The sequence below is a fragment of the Homalodisca vitripennis genome, chromosome 4, assembly GCF_021130785.1.
Source record: "Homalodisca vitripennis isolate AUS2020 chromosome 4, UT_GWSS_2.1, whole genome shotgun sequence".
Classification (NCBI taxonomy): Eukaryota; Metazoa; Arthropoda; class Insecta; order Hemiptera; family Cicadellidae; genus Homalodisca; species Homalodisca vitripennis.
In genome coordinates, this window is record NC_060210.1 from 87,594,226 (window position 1) to 87,619,071 (window position 24,846).

The 24,846-nt window shown below is 35.7% G+C and overlaps 1 protein-coding gene across 3 annotated transcripts in view; it reads right to left on the reverse strand.

The window, feature by feature from the left end:
- Positions 1–24,846, reverse strand: part of LOC124359707 (protein phosphatase PP2A 55 kDa regulatory subunit) — a 144,191-nt gene that overhangs the window by 79,054 nt on the left and 40,291 nt on the right. Inside the window, exon 1 of one of the 3 annotated variants that reach the window (XM_046812663.1) lies at positions 14,794–14,835. The exons of the other annotated variants lie outside the window; for them this stretch is intronic. Within the exon in view, the coding sequence (XP_046668619.1) occupies positions 14,794–14,820 (27 nt within the window). The 5' untranslated portion in view covers positions 14,821–14,835. Of the gene's footprint in view, positions 1–14,793; positions 14,836–24,846 lie in introns of those variants that run through there. 3 annotated transcript variants of the gene reach the window in all.

Below are 24,846 nucleotides of genomic sequence, written 5' to 3' on the forward strand. Positions count from 1 at the left end.
CGGAACACGTGATACACATAATCAGACTAATATTGCTCCAGGATTTTCAATAGTTTCAGTCCTTTACATTAACATCTGTCGATCGTCATCAATGTAAACTAGAAATTCCTAAAATAACAAAAAAGTTGCAACAAGGTAGGAGTAAATCACACCACGTGTCCCGTAACAGGCTACATTTCTGTCTAATAAATCTATTTAAATCTATAGCTCATTTCATTAATAACAGCAGAACAACTGACTTTTATACGGCAATGAAATGTTTATATCAATGGCAAACAAAATATAAATTGTGTCAGCCTACTACGCTTAGTCAAATTCCATGTTGGACACGCAGCATCATAGAACTCATTCCTGTCTATGTAGAAATATATATATATATATATATATATATATATATATATATATATATATATATATATGTAATTTCATGCAAAATTTAGTGTCTACAGACAACATTTTTCTCGAGATACTTTTCCACACAATACAATCACAATTTGGTTTCGTATCAGTGTTTAAATTAATAAATGTCTACCCACTAAATCACCATAAAGTTATGTTGGATGTGTTGGAATAATTAGGCTACATGTGTTAAAATGTAATGTGTAAAATCTAATATAGTACACCGAGTTAGTTTACGATTTTTCCTACTATTTTCTTGTTGCCATCATCACTGTCCATAAGACCAGCCAAATCTTATGGAGTGACATGCACCATAATCGAACTCAGTGTTTCTCATATAGTCACGAAGCTTCATGCACGAGTTTAAGTCTATAAATCAGTTCGTTATCAAGACATTGTACCGATAGACATAAATGAAAATTCTCTAGTCCCTTTGCTAACGCTCAAACAATTATCCGATATCACAAATTTTATCATTAGCAATCTTACATCGTAGCATGCTGGAAGTGAATGACCTTGAATGAATGTGAAACGCTCGTGACCCAGTCTACCTACTTGTTGCTCCCCTCCATTTGGCAGGTTGAATAATACACTCAATTGGATCCGGGCACGAAGTGAATTGCGTGCGTTCCAAGACATTGTTCTTCTCAGCTACTGTACGCGGTAGAGATCACATTTCTTACAGTTTATCAAGACTACCAAGCTGCTGTTCTCGTAATTTTACGTAGGTGATGTATTTCGCATGAGAGGTAAAATTCTGTATTATATTTGGTCATAAAACTGTAATTTACGATAATTAATTAAAAGACGTTTTCAAATAAATTTGTGATCCATTATTTTTTGTATAGTACCAGAATACTTTTTTGAAATTAACTGGAATTTGGTTCGTATTATTATTATAAATATTACTAGTTGCTTAATTTTATTACAAAACCACTTAGGCTAAGTAATTTCATACGTGATATTTCAGAATCCTATTCTATACTTCTGAATGTTTCTTGGTACATCTGAGCTAAAAACTCCATAACACTAAGTAACTTAGACGGAGTTGTCAATTTATTCCATTTACTAACTCCATATTCCACCCCAGTAAACAAATACTCGTAAATGGTAATTAGTAGATCGTTTATATGATTAAACTGAGCCTTCTTTAATTCATTGTCTGATAAAAACTCGTCATGAATTTGGCGCGTTGTTTATTTTTAAATCATACAACGTTATTTCAGAATTATTATCTATACAATATTCATATTGTTTTAAAGCGTGAACCACTAACTAGAAAGGCTAGTCAAATTGTTGTAGTGGTTGTAAAAATGTACTGAATCTTATAAACAGCTATGTATACTTACTTCCTGTCCAAACACCAAATCAATTCCTTTACTATAAAAACCTATTGATGTTATAAGTATATCAAAAATAGTAAGAAAAAAATACATTCTTTAACCTTAAGTTACATGGCTTGTTAATTCAAAATATATTTAAGCACTACGATCTGACTAAAAAAAACACTTTTAAGATTGGAACTAAAATTTACGCAACAGTAATCTGTTCTCTAAATGTAGCAACAGTAAAGCAATTGGTTTGAAACATCTATCGTGGACAAAATAACGATGTCAGGAACTAAGGAGGGAAAGGTAAAGCGGATTACTGCGAGAACCCAACATCTACTTCAAATATAAGTTTGAGACTGCTTTCAGCCAAACAGGTCGATGAGTAGCAATTACTCCATCACTGTTGGCCTTGACCGATGTATTGTGCTAATTGATGGCCCACGTAGTAACAGCGACGTCCTGGCTCGGATATATACCGCACTATAAATGACACTAGTAAGTGGAGAGTACAGATTTGACAGTTATTTATCTAGAGACAGTTAAGGATAACATTGCTGATTGTGAAAGTGTATGTTACAATAGGAGCAATTTCTTACTGTGGGAGAGAAATTGAATTGAATGTGTTTACAACGTTTTGAGTGTAACCTTATTTTAGATTCGAGGCTATGGGATATGCCGTTGGCTAGCCGTAGGTATGTCAGACTGGTATGTCAGCTGACTCAGTAGTTATAAAGCGACCTTCGTGCGTGCATTCTATGGCAACTTGTATTACATGCGCACGAATCATTGATAACTGGCAACATACACAGTGTCAGTCGTCTAAATGTCGTCTTTCCTTTGCAGAACGTATTTGGCTGAGCGTTAGCGAAGCCTATCACTAAGGGGGCTTTCTGTATGTCTGCCCGCACGACCTCGAACTAATTGAACTGTAAATTAGAAACTGTGTATGGAGCTTAATTCCTATATAGGCAAAATCTAGTTCGGTGATGGTATATTTTTCTCCATGTGATTTCGCTGAGAGTCAGTGGTTGTGTACAGGATATCTTGAGAACCAAGTTCAGCTGTCGAGTTGAATTTTACGTGACACTACAACGAAGCCTGTTGCACGACACGTGATATGGCGTACTTCTATCTTGTCGTATTGGGATATAACTTATTAAAATGTCCACGAATCGAATGTAGAGACAAGTATACAGCCGAGGCTGTTGACTGACGAGCTAATATTCGGATCTTGTAGGGTTTAAAACTCTCAGACTCTGAAGTTCTCTTGCTCACTTCCTCTTCTACAGACGGAACATAACACACTTATTCTCCGTCGTTTAATGGACAGGTATCGCAACCTATTTGTAACCGGAAACTGAAGTAAAACTGAGGATGTCTATCTTTCAAAAATTCATACCATGTAGTTGATAACGTCAAGCCCCTTCCGCTCCTCGTTTCACTACAGCTCAAACGGTGTTAAAATCTAGCGATACACATCAGAGCACTTATTCTCATTCCGTACAACTAAATATATTTTGACCTATCTTGATGACACAAATAAATAAAATTGACTACAACTACTAAAAAAAGACATCAAATTCAATCAAAACAATGAAGCTTTGTAACTGGTAAACTGTATACAGGTTGTTTTGAAATTCTTGTGACCTTTTAGGACTTTTCTAGATCGATGCAAATACAAAACTTTACAAATAATAAATGCAAATTGGTGGATGAAAATGATTAATTCTCCGATTGTTTACCAACGTCTTTAACATAAAAATTAATTATTTATAAATGGCTGACGCGTTATAATTTTATGTTATTAGATATCTCCTAATATATATAACAAAACAATTTTAATTATAATTTGAAGTTCGTAATGGTGTATTTATAACTGTGAAAGGTTGAATGGAATTGTTATTTGTTGGTTTTAGTTAGTGCGTTTTCTATTGTGGACTTGACAAACATTGTTGCGACACACTTGGCTGTGGTCTGTAAAGCGCTTTGCAATGATTTGTTTTCTTAACCTGTTTTGTCATTTCGAGTGTTTCACCACCTGACGAAGAGATCAGATTTCAGGTACTGAAACATGGGGTTAATATTGACACTTAGTCCTGGCATATACTTGTAACAATATAAAACTAAAGGTATAAGCAAAAATGACGACCAATGTAATGTCTTTAAGAAAATTTTTGGATAGAAACGTTGATTGCTTGTTCTACAAACATTATTAAAAAAATGTAAAATTCAAAGGAATATCAAATAAAATATTATGTAAAATTCAACTTGGAAACGTTGGAAATGGTTGGTAAATATTAACTAGAGATAGATTAAACATGAACGGCGAGTACAGCAAAGACCTATCGTTTCTCCCACAACAATATCAGGCTCAACATTAAATTGCCTGGGAGAGACGAATTGTTTCCCTCGAACAATGTGACTAACACATCATCATAACATTCCCTCCTGACCTACAATAGGTGAATACTATCACCTCTCCCATGACAATAACAGAGCTCAACGTCAACATCACATTGCCTGAGAGAGATGAAACGTTCTCCTCGATCAACGTGACAAACATATCATCATAATATTCCCTCCTGACCTACAACAGGTAAATACTATCACCTCTCCCATGAAAATAACAGGCTCAACATCACATTGCCTGAGAGAGATGAAACGTTCTCCTCGATCAACGTGACAAACATATCATCATAATATTCCCTCCTGACCTACAACAGGTGAATACTATCACCTCTCCCATGAAAATAACAGGCTCAACATCACATTGCCTGAGAGAGATGAAACGTTCTCCTCGATCTACATAACAAACATATCATCATTACATTCCCTCCTGACCTACAACAGGTGAATACTATCACCTCTCGCATAAAAGTAACAGGGTCAACGTCAACATTACATTTCCTGAGAGAGACGAAATGTTTCCCCAGATCAATGTGCCTAAAACATCATCATAACATTCCCTCCTTACCGACAACAGGTGCATACTATCACCTCTCCCATGAAAATAACAGGCTCAATATCACATTGCCTGAGAGAGATGAAACGTTCTCCTCGATCAACGTGACAAACATATCATCATAATATTCCCTCCTGACCTACAACAGGTGAATACTATCACCTCTCGCATGAAAAGTAACAGGGTCAACGTCACATTACATTTCCTGAGAGAGACGAAATGTTTCCTCGATCAATGTGCTAAAACATCATCATTAACATTCCCTCCTTACCGACAACAGGTGCATACTATCACCTCTCCCATGAAAAATAACAGGCTCAATATCACATTGCCTGAGAGAGATGATACGTTCTCCTCGATCTACGTGACAAACATATTATCATAATATTCCCTCCCGACCTACAACAGGTGAATACTATCACCTCTCGCATAAAAGTAACAGGGTCAACGTCAACATTACATTTCCTGAGAGAGACGAAATGTTTCCCCAGATCAATGTGCCTAAAACATCATCATAACATTCCCTCCTTACCGACAACAGGTGCATACTATCACCTCTCCCATGAAAATAACAGGCTCAATATCACATTGCCTGAGAGAGATGATACGTTCTCCTCGATCAACGTGACAAACATATCATCATAATATTCCCTCCTGACCTACAACAGGTGAATACTATCACCTCTAACATGAAAATAACAGGCTCAATATCACATTGCTCTGTACATTCTGTCCAAATGTACCCTGTTGAGGGGCCGTGACGTGCACGGATATGAGACAAGAGGCAGAGACAACTACCGTTCTGGAAAACATAGAACGGTGGTTTACGAACACTTGCCTTCGCAAGCAGGTGTCCATTTTATCAACAGATTGCCAGCTTCCATTAAAAATGCACCAACGCCTAAGGCGTTAAAAACCCGTCTTAAACGCTTTTTTAGCGTCAATGGCATTTTATAATGCCGGCGAATTTTTGGCATGTAACTGGGAGACCATCCATTTTGAAAATAGACCCTGGCGTTGAAAATGGTGAAAATTGGCGAGTGACTTGAATTGATGAATGCAAAATATGTATGTATGAATGTGACACTGTGGTATGTTTGCAAAATTTTAGACTAAATGGCTGACTTTTACCATATAATGTATATTGTTTACGGTAATAAAAGGTTTGAATTTGAATTTGAATTTGAACATTGCTTGAGAGAGATGATACGTTCTCTTCGATCTACGTGACAAACATATTATCATAATATTCCCTCCCGACCTACAACAGGTGAATACTATCACCTCTCGCATAAAAGTAACAGGGTCAACGTCAACATTACATTTCCTGAGAGAGATGAAACGTTCTCATCGACCAACGTGACAAACATATCATTATTACATTCCCTCCCGACCTACAAAAGGTGAATACTATCACCTCTCGCATAAAAGTAACAGGGTCAACATCAACATTACATTTCCTGAGAGAGATGAAACGTTCTCATCGATCAACGTGACAAACATATCATCATTACATTCCCTCCCGACCTACAAAAGGTGAATACTATCACCTCTCCCATGAAAATAACAGGCTCAACATCACATTGCCTGAGAGAGACGAAATGTTTCCCCAGATCAATGTGACTAACACATCATCATAACATTCCCTCCTGACCTACAACAGGTGAATACTATCACCTCTCCCATGAAAATAACAGGCTCAATATCACATTGCTTGAGAGAGATGATACGTTCACCTCGATGAACGTGACATACATATCATCATAACATTCACTCCTGACCTACAATAGGTGAATATTATCACTCTCTCGTCAACATATTTCCTGAGAGAGATGAAACGTTCTCATCGATCAACGTGACAAACATATCATCATTACATTCCCTCCTGACCTTACAACAGGTGAATAATATCACCTCTCCCATGAAAATAACAGGCTCAATATTACATTGCCTCGATCAATAAGAAACGTTCTCCTCTGACATATCATCATTACTTTCCTCCTAACCCGCGACAGGTTGAGTATTTAACTGTCGCCTCTCCCATGAAAACAATATCAGGCGTCCACCATTACATTTGCCGGAGAGAGACGAAATGTTCCCCTCAATCAATGTGTCTGACATATCATCATTACATTCCCTCCTGACCCACAACAGGTGAATACTATCTCACCTCTCCCATGAGAATAACAGGCTCAACATTACATTGCCTCGATCAATAAGGCTGACATATCATCATTACTTTCCTCCTAACCCACGACAGGTTGAGTACTTAACTGTCGCCTCTCCCACAACAATATCAGGCGCACCATTATATTGCCGGAGAGAGACGAAATGTTCCCCTCGATCAATGTGTCTGACATATCATCATTAATTTCCCTCCTAACCCGCGACACGTTGAGTACTAAACTGTCGCCTCTCCCATACCAATATCAGGCTCACTATTATATTGCCGGAGAGAGATGAAATGTTCCCCTCGATCAATGTGACTGACATATCATCATTACTTTCCCTCCTAACCCGCGACAAGATGAGTACTAAACTGTTGCCTCTCCCACAACAATATCAGGCGCACCATTATATTGCCGGAGAGAGACGAAATGTTCCCCTCGATCAATGTGACTGACATATCATCATTACTTTCCCTCCTAATCCGCGACAAGTTGAGTACTAAACTGTCGCCTCTCCTACAACAATATCAGGCGCACCATTATATTGCCGGAGAGAGACGAAATGTTCCCCTCGATCAATGTGACTGACATATCATCATTACTTTCCCTCCTAACCTGCGACAGGTTGAGTACTAAACTGTCGCCTCTCCCACAACAATATCAGGCTCACTATTACATTGCCGGAGAGAGACGAAATGTTTCCCTCGATCAATTTGACTGACATATCATTATTACTTTCCCTTCTATCCGACATTACATTGCAGTATTATTTGTCACCTACTTTTCTTTTTATATCGACACTCGCCAGGTACAATCAAATCTTCCATTACATCTATTTCATTGTAAATCCAAGAGTATTTATTCAAAAAGCCGAACCAATAGTAACATTGTGGTTACGTATATTAAATATCTATTTTTATAATCTCACTGTGTTTATATTAAGCTAGGAGTACGCTTCACAATTTGTAATATAACAGGCGTGGCCAATTTGCATGCAAAATATCTAAATTTCATAAAAAGTCTAGATCTTTTTTCATTATCGAATGTCCATATGAAAAGACATTTTTATAGCTTCCAGGCAGACAGAATATTTAATCTGCTAGCCTAGTGAAGGATAGACTTCAATGACACTGACTAAAATCTCATTAATGATAATCGAGCCCTATTTTTTCTCTGTACAAATAAACTGAGACAACGGGGTATCGATGGATCCCATATAGTGTAACGGAAGTCTCACGAACAATCCACCAAACCAAATATCACATTATAAAATTTCATATTAGTCAAATATGTTTAAAAATTTGTTTATTCCATAATGTTCTTGTTGCTATCATAGTTACCCATAAAACAGATGTACAAATATTCGATAACGCTCAGCCAAATTCCATGGAGTGACATCAAATTCGATTTTCCTTATATAGAATAATGAAGTTCAAGCTTGTAAGTCAGTTTGTTCTTGCGTGCAGACAGACAGAAATTAAATTTTTTCTGGCCCTCGAGTGATGTGCTTCACTTACGGTCATCCAATTAAGCATTTTACACGGTAACGCCTCTCGAACAAATGATAAAAATTAGGTGCGGTTAAATAACTGGTTAACTTAACTATCCGTTTTTGCCAAATAAAAACATTGGAGCAAAATTTGACTTTATATTACAAAAATCAATTTTTTAATAAATACTGAAACAGTTACAATAAACTACAGCTCAGATATAGTTACTATCAAAGGTAAAGTTGACGCCACATAAACTGTGAAGTGGAGCTGACTAATCGCGTGAATCCTTTGGAATATCAAGATGGTTTAGAACTCAGTCGAGTGCATAAAACAACAATGCGGAACAATACACAGTTTAAACATACTCATAAGTGGGTCACTGATTATAATATCATGTTTTTATTACATTACATATTATAGAGAAGAAATATTCTACTAGGAAAGTCCTATTTGGATTATTAAAAATAAACATTAAAATATGGTAAAGCAAATTCGAGAGTACAATACTCAATATTAATCTATACTATTATTATAACAAGCTGATAGTATCTCTGTGTGTGTGTATTTTTTACTCAATCGAATAAAAACTACTAGACAGATTGTACTAAACTTTACCATGGACATTCGTAGGGTCTCTGGTTAACATATAGGCCTATTCCTATACCGGAGTAAATGTGACTAAAAATAAGCACGTTTTCACATATTTTCTTGACTGTGGCAACAAAGTAAACAACGAGTACATTGGCGTCAGAAATATAATTCCCTCGGACCATAAGCGAAATGTATAAGTGCTCATACACCTGCCAACCCTACGAAATTCCGGCGTAGCCGCGGGTTACTGCTAGTCATTGATAGCAATGTTGATAAATAAATGTACTCAATAGACACAATATGTTACAAATTATTATTCATTAACTAGCTAATTTCAAGGTAATTCTGTGTGCTAAAATTAGGTAATTCAACCCACTACAATTGAGTAAGCATGTTGGATTTGTATTTCTAAACAACAGAGCCAAATAGTGTATGGATTTTGGATTGGTAATAAATGATTCTATTGTCTATGCTTAATACCTGAGAATATATCAGCTATATAACAGATGGAATCACATATAATGGTGATGTCAAATTTTAAAATATTAAAGTTATTCCCTTGCTTAAATTATAAACATATTAGAGGACATCATGTCAACTTCTGTAACATTACATTTCAGTTGAAATAAAAAAAAATAAAGTTCCAAAATATCGAGGTCAGCGAGAAATCACTTTAAATATCTGTACCTGCTAAATCTCATTGTTTGCTTATACTTATACAGGGTGATTTGGTACTCGGTTCTTAGCGATTGGCGTATATCACCATATAACAACTAATCTTTTAGAACCTTGCAGTGGAATCAGGCACTTTCCCAGCGATCCAGTAAAGTGAACTTGAACGAGTAGAAAAACAGTTTATGATAAACACTAGCATTAACGCGTCACAAAAACGTTTTATCTTACTAAGTATAAAATAGAATACAATAAATATTTGTTTAGAAAGGGTAAATATAAGTATATTCCAGTAGGACACTGACACATAATGAAAGTCTCTGTCCCAACTGAATTATAAGTTATCATTTAATAAATTTTTATCCTAAAAACATTTAATCAAAACTTTTTTAAATGTTGTAAAATATACTAGAAGCCAGCCACAATAAATTCTGAATAATGGGAACCGAGCGTAGCGAGCCAAGGTTGGCATACAAAGTGCATATGTTTTAATGGATGAAGGCATTAGCCTCTGTTAGTAGAGAACCTATACCCGGGTAGACAACGAAAAGCTTAATTTCCTCCTAGTTTAAGAGTAATACAGTGTCTTATCTTGTACTTAACTGTGTAGTAATGAGATAATAGCACTAGTATGGTCTAGAGTACGCTGCTGTTGCCTAGACTGACACAGGTGTTGATAATTAAAGCGATCCAGTAAATACAGGTTACATCAACTCCCATGGACGATTTGTACGTTTCCAGTAATTGTTGTGATGTACTCGTAAACACTTTAACAGGAACTCTAACTGTATGATTCAACTATCGACCTTAACTGTTCGTTTTTCTTAGACTGTAATATTTTTAAATTACAGAACATCTGTACATAAAATTACATGTGTAGGCTACATGGTCCTAGTGGCTGCTGTGATCCGCAAATTAGATGTGCTGGTACTGCAAAAAGAAGAGTTTGGAAAGTCGTTAAAAGACGCTAAAAGTTTGAGAATTAATGCCACTGAACTGGACTTTACAAGTTGGACTTTATATTTATGTGTTCTTAACTATCAAGATCTAGCAGTGATACTTGTTAAAGGCGGAATACAGTTTTTTAATGTATTGTTGCTGGCAGTATTAAATAATAGTCTCATCCTTCTGATAGAGTACATTTCATGGTTTATCTCCACTGGCTACAATAGCAGAAGGGTTCAGTGAACGTTGCAATATTGAGTCCCCAAATATCAATATCTAGCAGTGATTAATTCTTAAAGCCTGGATAGTTTCCTCAGCTATTGTTACTGACTGCATATCGTACATTCTCTATACATGCATGTTTTCTTGGTCACATCACAGCAAAGGCTACTCACTAAATCGTTCAAATTAACATGTACTATAACTTTATATTGTTTACATTTTTGAAATATGAATGAGAAGTTTTCATGGTATTTGCACATGCAGGTATCTCGCTTTTTAGTAGGACTATTAACTACCCAAAAAGGTTTTAGTCTGCAAAAATGTGGATATGAAATCTTGGCGCCCTGGGTAGAAACAAACTTTTTGTGAAGAGCCAACATGGAGCCCGTAGGTATCTTAATTGCTTTTTAATTTTTTCTAGTAATGGTATCTTTGCGTCGAGGAGTAGAGAAAGAGTTTTCATCATCAATAAAGAATTTTTGCACTAAAACCTTGATGTTATGTGAATTTGCAATACGTTTTTTTATTTCCAGGCTCTTGTAACTGAGTACTCTCAACTGCCATCTCGTTACCTACATTTTCACTGATGACTTTTGATTCTTGTTTTGATACGACTCTAGAATGTTTTTTCTTCCACTTTTCAGCCTTTTTCTTTTGATGTTTCAATTGTTTTTCCAATTGCTTTATCTTTTTCCTGTATTTGTCTCTACTTTTTCGAAGTCTTTTTTTCTGCTATCATTTTTATTGCCTCTTTGGTTTTCAAAAACAGGTTCAATGTGTAAGTCTGTAGCTGCAGACGGTGAATTTGGTGGAGATTGTTCATCAACAAAGTTATCAATTCGTTGCTGCTGAAGTTTATTTTTTGCGTGTTTATGGTAACACTTTCTCCATTCAGCTCTTTGTTTTCTCTTTCCACGTTCACTCAAGTCATTAATACTAGGAATCTTTTTTTCTTCTCTTCTTTTCCTACTGCGTTCTTTTTCTTTTTCTTTCATCATAGCGTATTTTTCAGGATCTTCACGAAGCCTCTCTCGTTGTTTTCTTTTTCTCTCAGCTACAGCTTTTCTTTTGTCACTAGGGGGTGCCATCTTTTTTTTATTTCCATTACTTGTTGGTGTATTCATTTCTTTCAAGTATAATAGTTATGTTCTGTAAAACCAATTAAATAAAAGAAATTGCTCTAAATCTAATAATAAATGAAAATAATTTAACTATTCTTTACACTGTTAAAGCCGGGATACAGTTTCCTCAGCTATTGGTACTGACTCTATTGACTAGTTCGGCTCATCCTTCTGATAGAGTACATTTCATGGTTTATGTCCACTGGCTACAATAGCAGAAGGGTTCAGTGAACGTTGCAATATTGTGTCCCTAAATATCAACATCAAGCAGTGATTACTTGTTAAAGCCGGGATACAGTTTCCTCAGCTATTGTTACTGACTCTATTGACTAGTTCGGCTCATCCTTCTGATAGAGTATATTTCATGGTTTATGTCCACTGGCTACAATAGCAGAAGGGTTCAGTGAACGTTGCAATATTGTGTCCCCAAATATCAACATCTAGCAGTGATTACTTGTTAAAGCCGGGATACAGTTTCCTCAGCTATTGTTACTGGCACTTTTGACTGGTGTTCTCTCTCTCCTGCAATCATGTATTTCTATATTTATTATTGTAGGAGTTTGAATGAACTTTAATTATCCATTTGTTTAAGATTACATCCTTAAAATATTATCTAAGTTTCCTGAAAATAGAACAAGTAGGCATATTTTAATCACTCCACTTGAAATTACAGGCAATTAAATTAGGAAATGTACGTGTTTTTTAATAAATAAAAATAAACGGATTAAGATACAAATTTTAAAATTGTACAGTATTTATACCAGTTATAGCATCAGAGAGTATCATGTACTTTATTAATAAAAAAATAATTACGTAAAGAAATAACATTTAAAATTAAGCCGTCATTTCTAAGTTATATTTAATTTAAAAAATATAATTTCCTCAAGACATAAATTAATAAACATGTCATTCCTTGAAGCTAAATTGTCTAAATATTGTTTATATACCTGTAATTTCAAATGAACAAGTGTGTGTATATATATGTATTACTTATTTTTAGTATGTAGGAAGTTATCTGAAAGAGCTATGAATTTAATGTAAATAAACATTTTCCAAACCCAAAACTGATTGCAGCTCATTAAACCAGACATGTGCTACACACTACTCAATAAACCACCAATTTAACTAATTTAATATAAACTTAGGATTTCAACTTTTAGTTTACAAACGTGCGCTCATTTAACAATAGTATATAACACTAATAACCCACCCAAGTAAGGCTGTTATAGTACACTGAGTTTAAAGAAGGATATTTGTAACACAGCCTAGTACAACATCTATACCTGTAGATCTCTAATCAGTTAATACTAACGCCTTTTGAAAATATCGTTACGGTTTAACATTTCTGTTTAAAAAAAATAATATTTATGATAAAAACAAAGTGATTGATTATTAAATTCAAAGTGACAATGATCGATGGATGTTAAAGGTTCGGAGGATGAGGCGACAACTATGTGAAGTAGAGCTGCCTAATCAAGTGAAACCTGTTGGAACATCAAGGTGGTTTAGGACCCAATCGAGTGCATGGAACAACAAGGCGGGACATCACACCGTTTATACTACAGAGTAGGTCACTGATTATACTGAGGACATATCACGGCCACGCAAGTAGACAACCTTGACAATTATTATGTTCGTGTTGCTGTTAATTAAAGAAATTTTCAGAATAATAAATGTTAGTAAACAATTTTTTACGTTCGCTTGTTTTGTCAATCATTATTGAACTATTATACAGGTATGCAGGTACCTTTTACATTAATTGGTCGTGGTATGGAGTTTTCACTACCACTTCTGGTTCAAGATTGTAACCATAATTTTTAAAACCATACGTAGTAGTTTATTTTTTCATTATAATTTAATAAATGTTCTAACAAGACAAAGACCCAAAAGAATTTAATAAATCTTTACAAAAGTATACACGAATGAAACGTAGGAAAATTCTTACATGATGTGCTTTTGTTAGCCGAGCATCATGTTAGTGAGGGAGCTGCGATTCATACACCCAAGGGGTAGAAAAAAGACCGGCCACCTTAGTTGTTAGTTGTTGACGTTCAGTCCAGATATACTGTGACTTGTATTCTGTAGTTCGGTTTTAATATTTACTGTTTTATCTTTGTTAAGTTCGTGTTTTAGAGATAGTGTGCGTGGAGTTGACACACAGCGTGGTTGCTGTAACTGCTCATTTGTACGTGTCACAACGCTCTGCTAAGATTTGTTTATTATATCTTAGATTTTAGTTATGTGTTAGATTAGTTATCCACCTGAGGAAGAGATCAGATTGCACATTTCGAAAAGTATACTACTGATTTCTTGCCTCACTCAACGATGGTAAATTTCCGGGAAAGTCCTGTTTCCTTCACAATCCTTTCATCGTCAGATACTAATTTTAAACAAAGTACCTATCGAAAAAGCATATTAACTAATTGACCAATAGAACAAATATATTACGACAGATTGTATTGTGATGTTATTTACATTATACAATGAATAAATTTTCCTTTACTTTAATTTGTATTATAAATAATTAGCACGAAAATATCCATATTTTGACTTGATTTCGATAGTTAGAAATAGTCTACTAGAGAAACTTTGGAAATTTATTGCGCATATAGATACCTATAATAGGTACCTATTCAAAAAATAGATTACCTAATTGACCAATAGAACAAATATATTACGATATATTGTATTGTGATGTGATTTCCATTGTATAATGAATACATTTTCCTTTACTTTAATTTGTATTATAAATAATCAGCACTAAAATTTGTACTTGATTTTGATAATTATAAATAGCCTACTGGAAAAACTTTGGAAATTTATATGGATACGTTTTACCAATTTACTTTTAGTTATGCTATTAAAATCGAAGACATTGATGTATAGTACCCGACTTCTGAAGCGGAATATCCCCATGTTGACCACCTATCCTGTCCAGACACGTCCAACAAACTTCACACAACACGACACAAATGATACGTTATCACTACTGTCACTACAATGTCACATCACTACTCGATCAGCTGTAGTACGCCTACTCGCGTACTGTACGTGTGGCACAATGTACGAGACCCATGTGCTCCATGTCGTGCGGGCCAACTCAAGGCCATCTCTGGGATAACCAGATATCGCCGACTCTGTCCTGTCCTATCCGCCGCGCTCTATCATTCTCGAATTTCTCATCATACGAAATCACTCTCCCGAATTGACTTAGTTTACATGAAATAGGATCTATTTTTATCCTTGAATCTCACTGAATGCTGAGATAAGAATGTACGCAAAACTGAGTAGCCCACAATATTTGGGATAGTTTTGACTAAATTAAAGTTTTTAGTTCTTGTTGCTAGTAATTTTCTGCAGTATTTGTCTCTGTATGTGGAAGTTCCTTTGATATCCCAAAATGAAAATAGTCTTGGGAATAATTTTTGTAGCTAATTAAAATTTCCAAATAGGATAAAACAGGGTAAAACATTGTTGATTGGAGTGTCACTGCCACCCATAATTATGACACTTTAAGCGCTTTAAAAATAAGTGAGCATATGAAAAACCACAGCACGTTAAATTTGGTGGTAATTTTGTGATATTAATAATTAGTAGTAATGGTTCAGACCACGTATTCTACGGTCTCATCCGAGCGGTAGGTGATCGCCCAAATCGAGAAGGCTGATTGTTGATTATAGCCTGGCGTTGTACTTTTAAAAACAGAGATTCGAAAGAGCAGTTATAATTAATATTTTTGGTTGCACCGCTACAAGAAAACTCAGCCTAGTAATTCCATGCATCATACATAACTCGAAGCACATTATATCAATGATGCACATACAAACACAGCTTAAATCTGAACAAAATATTCTTACAAGCACAGTCATCAAAAGATTAAGGTAACCTTTGTCAAAATGATTTTTCGGAAAGTTAGAAGAGGGGATCGAGAAAACGTTCGAAGCTATCTAAATCAGCCGATTTTGGTGTACCACAGTAAGAAGATACAATATAAACTACAAGTAAGCACGTGTTTCATGTTCGTGCAAATTAGTGCAGGCGTGCCAACAAACACTGGGTGCAAGCCAATAAAGTCATCAGCTGACTGAAGAGAAGGCGGGTCGCGCGGCGCTCTGGCCAGAGACCGTGATAAACATATGCAGTAAATGAGCATTAATAAGACATTTAATTTAGATAACTGCATCTTTCAAGGTGTGTTGTTGGCCATGTAATTATTATTAACGGCTGGTGAATTCACAAACCAAAAGAAACATAGATGGTTCTTAGAAAGTAATACATTATAGTCTTGAACATGAGAGCCAGTCTCCACTTATTAAAAACAATCTTGTTTTTTGGGGGCAAAATCGATAAAGTAATTTTCATTACAAGGAGATCAATCGTCAGTCGTGTTACCTAAGTGGAAGCGGAAATGGGAGAATGTCAAATGGGTTAAAATATCAATGGCTCTCAGATTTTTAAATAAGCTTTTAGAAATTGTAAGTAAATAACTTACTTTAGAAGTTGTGCCATTTATAGAGCGGGGTTTACAAATCTAATTTTATTGCCGAATATAAGACGATTCACTGTTAAATAAACTTCATATTACTAAATATTACTTCATTACTAATTTTATACGTTTAAAATACGAGTAAGCTGTTGTTAATATATACTAACCTTTAATTATCTTTTTGTTTCACAACCTGATTATTTTTATAATTACCTACTTTGTGCAACAGAAAACGTGTAAGTTCGTTAGTGGATTTTTGTAATCTACAAATGATAGGTTGTTTTACTACTTCAAAAACAGGAGTGGCGTTTAATCCACTTAACATTTTTTATAATCTTAATCTTTGTTTAAATCTTTTTTTATATACATATTTTTTGTTAAATTCGCGGAACGAAGTGAAATATAACACTCAACATGTAGCAATAAATTTTAACCTTTTGTAAGTTAGTCCATTACACACAAATCCACAACAAATCACTAATCACATAGATCAGTGTTAGTGTCTACACTGGCTGTATTTTCGGTCCGACAGTAAATTTCGCATGAACCTTTCTCCTGTATTATGCAAAACTTAAGTTTGTTACTAAACCCAACTGAACCCAAAGGCATCTGCTAATTTTATACGGAGAAATCAATGAAGAAAGTTTTACGAAGCTTGACATAATAGTTTGATAGGTTGATCTCAAAGTAAAGACTGCTTCAATCAAATCAGTGGACGAAGCGCCAGGGCCTCTTACTGACGTATGGTTTATGATATAACACAGTGTTAATATTGAACAATGGTACCCAAAGAACAGAGCTCCAGAGTGAAAACTATTTTCAACATCACTGAGCACAAGAGCTTTTGTGTGTGAGAGATCTTGACACAATGTATGATTTGTCCTGAAGAGAACAATAAATGAGGGAGCGTGAATAACGAACTATAACTGATGTTTACGCACTGTCTTTCAATGCGATGCATAATGTTAAAGTTTCAAAAATGTGTGACATTCCAACAATAGTAATTTCCGTAACCTCCAATCCTGAGTGTACATAGGATGCATTGTTTGGTATTATGTTAGCAGTGCTTAATGAGAGCATATACTGTTCAATTGTGGTAATAACAAATAACCTAAGAAAGGCTTTGTTCTTCCCTCAGTCTATTACGTGGTTTACAGAGTGCATACCTATTATCTACAAATACAGACTGGCTGATGAGGGTAGGCCTAAATGTTAGTTAATTTATGTAGCCGACACTCGTATAAATACTTTCTTTTGTTAAATAACGAATCTCTGAGAACGGAAAATAAATTTTGATTCTATCATGTAGGACACGAACACTTGTAGTTCAGTACAAGTTGATACCAGTTTCGTTGAGATTAATAAACATAGGACTATCCAATGGAATTCGCTGGTGCTGCCCTAAAACAAAGTAATATTAGGATTGGATGTCAGGTACGTTGTTAAGAGTACTCCCAGAGAGATCTTTGTTACAGTTAAAGCCATTCTGAGAATGTAAACTGAAAACGAATGGAAATCATGAAAACAGTGATTTGTAAATAAGCAAAATCAGTAAACATTGTTTGTACTATTTTGGCCCGTAGTATTTTTAACACTTCAAATTAAATATCCTTAAATACTTCTTTACTCCCAGTAATTAAATCTGATAGTTTCAGTTAATATATTTTGTATCCAGCTGACCTACTTAGTCATGTGTTGGCTCCAGCGAAGTGAGTTCGTCATGCTGATTCAAGATCGCGCTAGTGTCTGCTAAATACATTACATTAGGTCTTAAGCGGTTCACCAGTAACTTTGGCGCGTTGCCGCTAGAGTTCAGTAGTGTGTCACATTGTATCACGCCTGAGAGCATTGTATATTATCTCAAAATACAAACATTTTCTATAGGATTGAATGACTGCCGACGAACGTGACCGTGACACAACATTTTGAGCTGGTGACATAGGAGTCTAACTATTATTAGAAATCCGGTTATTACTGTATACAAAAATGCAAATACCACATGTAAAATAATCTGCACTAGCAGAACAGAGAAGCGAACAGAGATTAATGACCGGCACTAGTGACTGCGGCGAGGCTGCGGTCGAAGACATGCCAACATCCTGACGGAATACGAAAGTCACACTACAGCTGTCAAATTGAGGTTTTTAATGTCACAAAAGGTTGAAAATCTGCAACATGATAAAAATATAGATTTACCACACAAATTAATTTCCACTCGATATGTATTCCCAACCCACCTACGTTAAGTATTATCTGAAAACGTTGAGTCAGTTGAAATTATGCGTATCCAGATCATTCACATGTTTAATGACAGGCTAATTTCCCTATCTAAAAGGATTGCTATTACTTGTACTGATGGTTATTGACCTTTCATGGCACCTGAATAACGTTTCAAGAATTGATATAAGGTAATTTACTCTACTCCCAAATCCTTACTCAAGGGAACAAACATGCAAGAAAATTACTAATAAAACATGAATTGCAGTATAAAACATGATGATGAACACATGAATGTGAAACGTAACAACAGAAAAGTTACAAAGCATGCACAAGAAACAAGCAGAACTGCTGTGTATCCGTGTTGTGTAGGTAGTCTTTAGAGTCATGTTTTTACTTTATTAGAATTTAGATAAAAAATTGTGTACGACTATTATGTCTTTATAACTTTCTAGAGTTTATTGACATTAAAAATATTTGTTAACATTCATGCAATTTTAAATATTTGGCAGAAATTGGCACCTGATGGCGAGAGCAGATGTCAGTTCACGAAATGTCGTAATGTAATGTTTGTAACGTATAATAAAGTTGGAGAAAGTTCGTAACTCTGCTATTCTATCTATCGTAGTTTTTTCCGAACTCCAATAATATAATTTTTCTGAATAAATTGCTAATCGATAAGTCACATACTTATGTGACTCAAATTCAATGATTTTACTACTTGTTTACCATCTTGATGGAACGTTTATGAGTGCCCAATCAGAGGCACAGATGTAAACTAAACAATTGGTCTCATTAAAATTTCCCGGTATCGCAATCTTCTAATTATCCTAAAGGGACTCACCCCTCCACCTCCTCTAAATCATCACCCGTAGAGGTCTCTTAACTACGATTAGGAACATAAGGAAATCAGTTACTCGATCTAGAACTCAGTTATGGGTAACTCGACATAGTGCAGTGATCAGCTTTACAATCAAGGTAGGTGCTGTTGTTCAGGGAGGGTAGGTTAATAGAGAGACCCGTGAGTTGCCGCAGGTTAATTAAAAGATTGAGATAGCGAGACATTTTAATGGGTCTAATTGTGTAATTAGCATCTCCATTCCCGGACGGACTCTAGCAACCATTGCAGGGAGTTCATGATGCGAGTGGCACAATCTAATTTGACAGATAATCACCGGCTCTTAACTAGCAGTGGTTGCTTTCAAAATATATTTTAAAGCACTATTGTAGAAATATACATGAAAACACAATCAGCGATACACACACATTGAGAATATACTACTTATTCTATTTCCTGTTGGTGATTTTTTGTTGTTGTGCTGATTCTCACTCTTTCATGGATGCAAATATAAAAATAACTTAAGATGACAATTTATAAGGAATATAAAGACAATTCTTTCATTCCGCCCAAACATTATCCCAAGCAGTTGACTCTTTACTGCTCTAGAAACGAAATAAAACGGACTAAGTAAATTCTTTTTTCCCGGGGCTGCTCACCATTTCACCTTTAAAGTTTTAACCCAACATCATCATTTAAAGAGTGCGCTACAGCGTACATTTCCACATGTGGTATTACACTTGGAGAGTCCGAAGCGGAACGGGTGTATTCTTTTTCGAGATTTGGTTCACTTCGTTCAAGTTCAACTTAACTTAGTTACAACAAGAATACAAACAGCAACAGAACGAAATTTGTAGGCCTATATCCAGTTCACATGTCAACTGAAACAGAATTGCTATCGACATCTCGGTAGTCACATCACACATCATGACGTTGCATGTCTCACGTGCCTGACGCCGGTTGGACATCGGCACAAGAGTGGTTGTTCAACAATAATGAGGGACGCCATAAACCCGATATGGTCCATAAAACAGGCGACGACCTCTGCATCACTGACACTCAGGTAATTGCAGTTCATGTGCTGGATAGTTCGTACGCCTGAAGATGGCTAAGAGTCGAGAAAACTAATCAGTAAGTCAGGCTTTGTCTTAGATGCACTGCTTCGAAGCCAATAACACCATATTCAGGCGATGGAATTGTACCGGAATTAGTCTCTTAAATCAAAAAGGTCTTGAGGAATTTGAGTATAATTTTATAGTTGCGCAGACAAATCATGCCTAAGAGGGCAATCTTACGAACTTAGTTGGTGGAATAAAATGATAATCAGAGTTGCAGGGAACCGTCTACATCTTCTGATTTTAGGAGCCGAGTCAGGTCAGCATGGATCATTGGATGAGTTAGCAATCTTCATTCCTTTCATTATCTTCCCCCTTTCAGTTTACGTTGGTGACAATGTAAAATCCAGGCATTTACCTTTGAAGAAATCATTCCTTAATCCTTATTTCTTCCAATGACAATCCCTTGTCAATAATTCTTGGAATAAGCATCCGTTTTAAAGAGCTGTAAAGCCCCTACTATACCGAGGAGTAATTTCTGTGAAGCTACAGAACTATTAGTATTTTATTATAGTCCGTGATGCAAGGGTTCAAAAAGGCTTATATTTTACAAGAAAAATGAGCTGGAGATTCGAACATTTAAGGATGGCAGGATATAAGTTAAGAAACCATACATACATAGTGATATCATCCTTCTTCTTTTAATGGGCGGTCTACTTTCAGTCACTGAACTTGCAACGAATCTTTTGCATACACTGGATGGTACATGTATTACTTTATTATATTCGTAGTAGATACAGTTGGACCACCAGAGCTGCAAATGCCGTTAGTCTATAACTAAAATATTTCATGGTGTAAAATTTATTGTAATTATTACTTTTACACTTCTCCTTTTTCAACACTAATAATAGTATTCTCACTGGTGCCGTACGCCAGACCTTACAAAAATAACAACACGCGATTTCAAAGAAATGTCTGAATAGACGACTAATGAAGGGAAGCAAATGCTTCGTAGATGAAGAGTCGTAAATGAAGTCAAAGTGGTGAGTGCTTGAAGAAGACATGTTCGAAATATTTTAACCATTCATCAATGGTGAGAACATGTACAATCTGAGTCACATGTACGATCTGAACCTGAGTATCTTTACGAATACCCAATACGAATATGTAGAGAACTTTTTTAAAGCGATTCAAGGGCCAGATCAAGCTAAAACTGAAATCCTTTGCGTTGGAAAATATCTTAATTACAGCTTTAAGTGCTGGCAGCCAGCGGCTGCAGACCAGAAGCTCTTCAATCGCGATTATTAATGACAGACTGCAAACTGATGCGCGGTGTCTGAGATCTCGCTTGGCTCGCATTCTGTGGTGGTCTGTGCAATACATCACGCCGTCGAATGAGTCAAAGACCTCCAAAAGTAAGCGTCGTCGGTGTTGAGGCGTGTCGGGAGCGACGGCCGGCCATGTACATAAATCTGCAACACAATATCAAAACACCGAGAGAGCATCTGCTGGCATCTTTACAAGACACTAATGGTGTCGATGAACTCGGGCGGACTCTTACTGAAGTGCATTGGATTGTTTGGGGGAATACTGGTCACATTTCTGTGTATGTGAGACAACATTACTGTTGGAAAGCGTATGAAAATGTAAACATATAATTTAATTCATTAGTGCAGTATTGATACTGAAAGTTAACAGACTGTAATGATCCTAAGCTACGTAATTCATTTTCCAACTTTTGTATTCTGGATGATTATGGACTAGACCGATCTTGGAAATCATCGTGGTCCCTCAACAAGTACCCGTACTGGTATTCCCCTACTTTGAACATATAATTTTGTAGTCGTCTAGCAGGTCGTTATTTGATGATTGTGAACTAGAGTTTACTTTGGATACAAGGACCTATTTAAAAAATTGATTTAGTGGCTCTTATAGCAGCTGCATGGCATCTGATTTTTGAGAATTATTTATAATTTCATACCAAAAGCCTTGTGATTACATGTTTCTTTTGTTCATTGACAAATTGGATTCTGGGTTCGAACTGCTAAAAATAAATATAATATTTATTATTTGTATGGGTCATTAAAATTAATTTCTAAGTCAAAACTAGGAACACGTGGATTTTCTAACACCGAACTGAGTAAAATTAATGTAAATAAAATAATAAATAAAAATAATATACTGTAATTAACTATAGTTTAAACAAAATCAAACTCTCTTTATTATTAGGTCTATTTAAGTTTTTCGCTTCACGCCGCGTCGTAATTGATAACGCGATTAAATTCGATAAAGAAGCAGATTATTACATCTACCATACAACCGAACATCAAGTTTGCCATATAAGTACAACATTTTATCTCTGTGATAATTTTTGGTCTAGATAACAACGAGGAAAGTAGAGGAGTATTGTAGATCACTCGCTATACAGGAAACACACACACACACACACACACACACACACACACACACACACACACACACACACACACACACACACACACACGCACGCACGCACGCACGCACGCACGCACGCACACACACACACGCGCGCGCGCGCGCGCACGCACACACACACACACACACACACACACACACACACCACTGGAAAAAACAACTCCCTCACTTCACAATGGTAAGAAGGAAAGAACGGGGGAATTTTGTAAGCGGCGAGTCGAAACCATTCAAGATTTATCAAACGTTGCAGTTGCGTGGTTGAACATACATACATACATATACTGTAGCTGAAGTAAAAGCTTCTTGAGATATCACGTAAAACACAAATAAAACCACTCCGAAAATATTTTTGAAGTACTGAATTACAAATATAAAAGATAATGTTCAAATTTAAAGATATCTCTCTTAGTCTCAACATCAACTTTGTCTAATATCTTAATTTACTACTAGCAAGGTGATTTACTCATCAAATCATCATAGGAGTATCGAAAAACAATAGTTTGGTAGCTTTTGGATATTCTTGTCAAAGCCACAATTCAGGATTTTAATTGGTTTGAATTGAGACAGAGCAAGAGGTGTAGCCCGACACCTTTTTACATAAGGCTTTGTTTGCTATGGTAAAAACCTCTACAATGTTAATGTGTAAATTGAGGAAGAAAATGTTTTTAAAAATTATTGTTCAACCTTTTACAATTACAAGCTAGAAGAGTGTAGTTGCTATCAGAAACTGTTCTTTTTTCATAGCAAGGAAGAGCGGCAAAGTTAATATAGTGCACCAATGCCTACTGTATTGTTTAAACGTGCATGGCAGATAATAATTGTGTAAGCTCGACGAGAGGGGGGCAGAGGAGGAAAAATCTCCTTTAGGCAACTTTATAGGGTATTCACCGCTGGTATTGAGCAAATTATTATAATGTAAAATGAAGAGTTAAAATTGTAAATTTTTATTAAGGCCTTCATAAGAGTTTTTATTTTTTTATTTTAAGACCATGGTAACATAACAAATTGTAATTGTGAAACAGAGGAAGTTATTCTGATTGGTGGGTAAATTCTCCCTAAAATATAAAAGCTAAATTATGTGGGAAGACATTGAGATAATTATATGGCACCAGTGCGTGGGCCCCGCTCCACCCTACCCTCCCTAAGGTTTACCGATCTTGGGCTTTTTATTAATTGAATCCAGGCTTACTAGAGGCGTTAGTTTTGAGTCTATAATCCAAACATTTGACCAAAGAGACCAAAAAAGCGTTGATTTGGCTAAATTAAGGGAGTTACATTTACTCTTCTATATTTCTGCGTTCAGACCCACAAAGGAAATTATTTACAAACAATAACTTCAAGTTTTTATCGAGATAAGAACTAAATAAAGTGACTGTTTTTGACACTTTTCAACCAAACTGTAAATTTAAACATTCATAACCCTGAAACTTGTGTTCCTATTATCACCATATTTGTTATGCAATGTACAAGTGAACTGTTTCTAAGTATCCAATTAAAAACTTTTATACAACTACCATTTTAACTTTTATTCTTAAGGTAACTTGGGCGTGTACTTTTGTAAACTACAGTTAAAAACTTTAATTTTTTAACCGGTCTTAATTAAAAAGGGTTTTGTTTACATCTGCCCAGGCCGTTCGCACCCTTGACTGCAAGAGGAAGCCGTATTAAGAATATAGATGTATGAAAAGTGATACATTTTCTCAGTTGTTACGCCAATAATTGGACAAGACCATAACTGCAGTAATTCAAAAAGGAATTGCAGTTCTTTTCAGACAGTTTTAGTACTTAATTAGTAAGTACACTCATTTTTGAAGAACGTGAAGGGTTGGTAGGTAAAAATTAGATTATAATATCACAATATGTGAAGGGCCCTTGCCAGTGTTTTGTCCCGG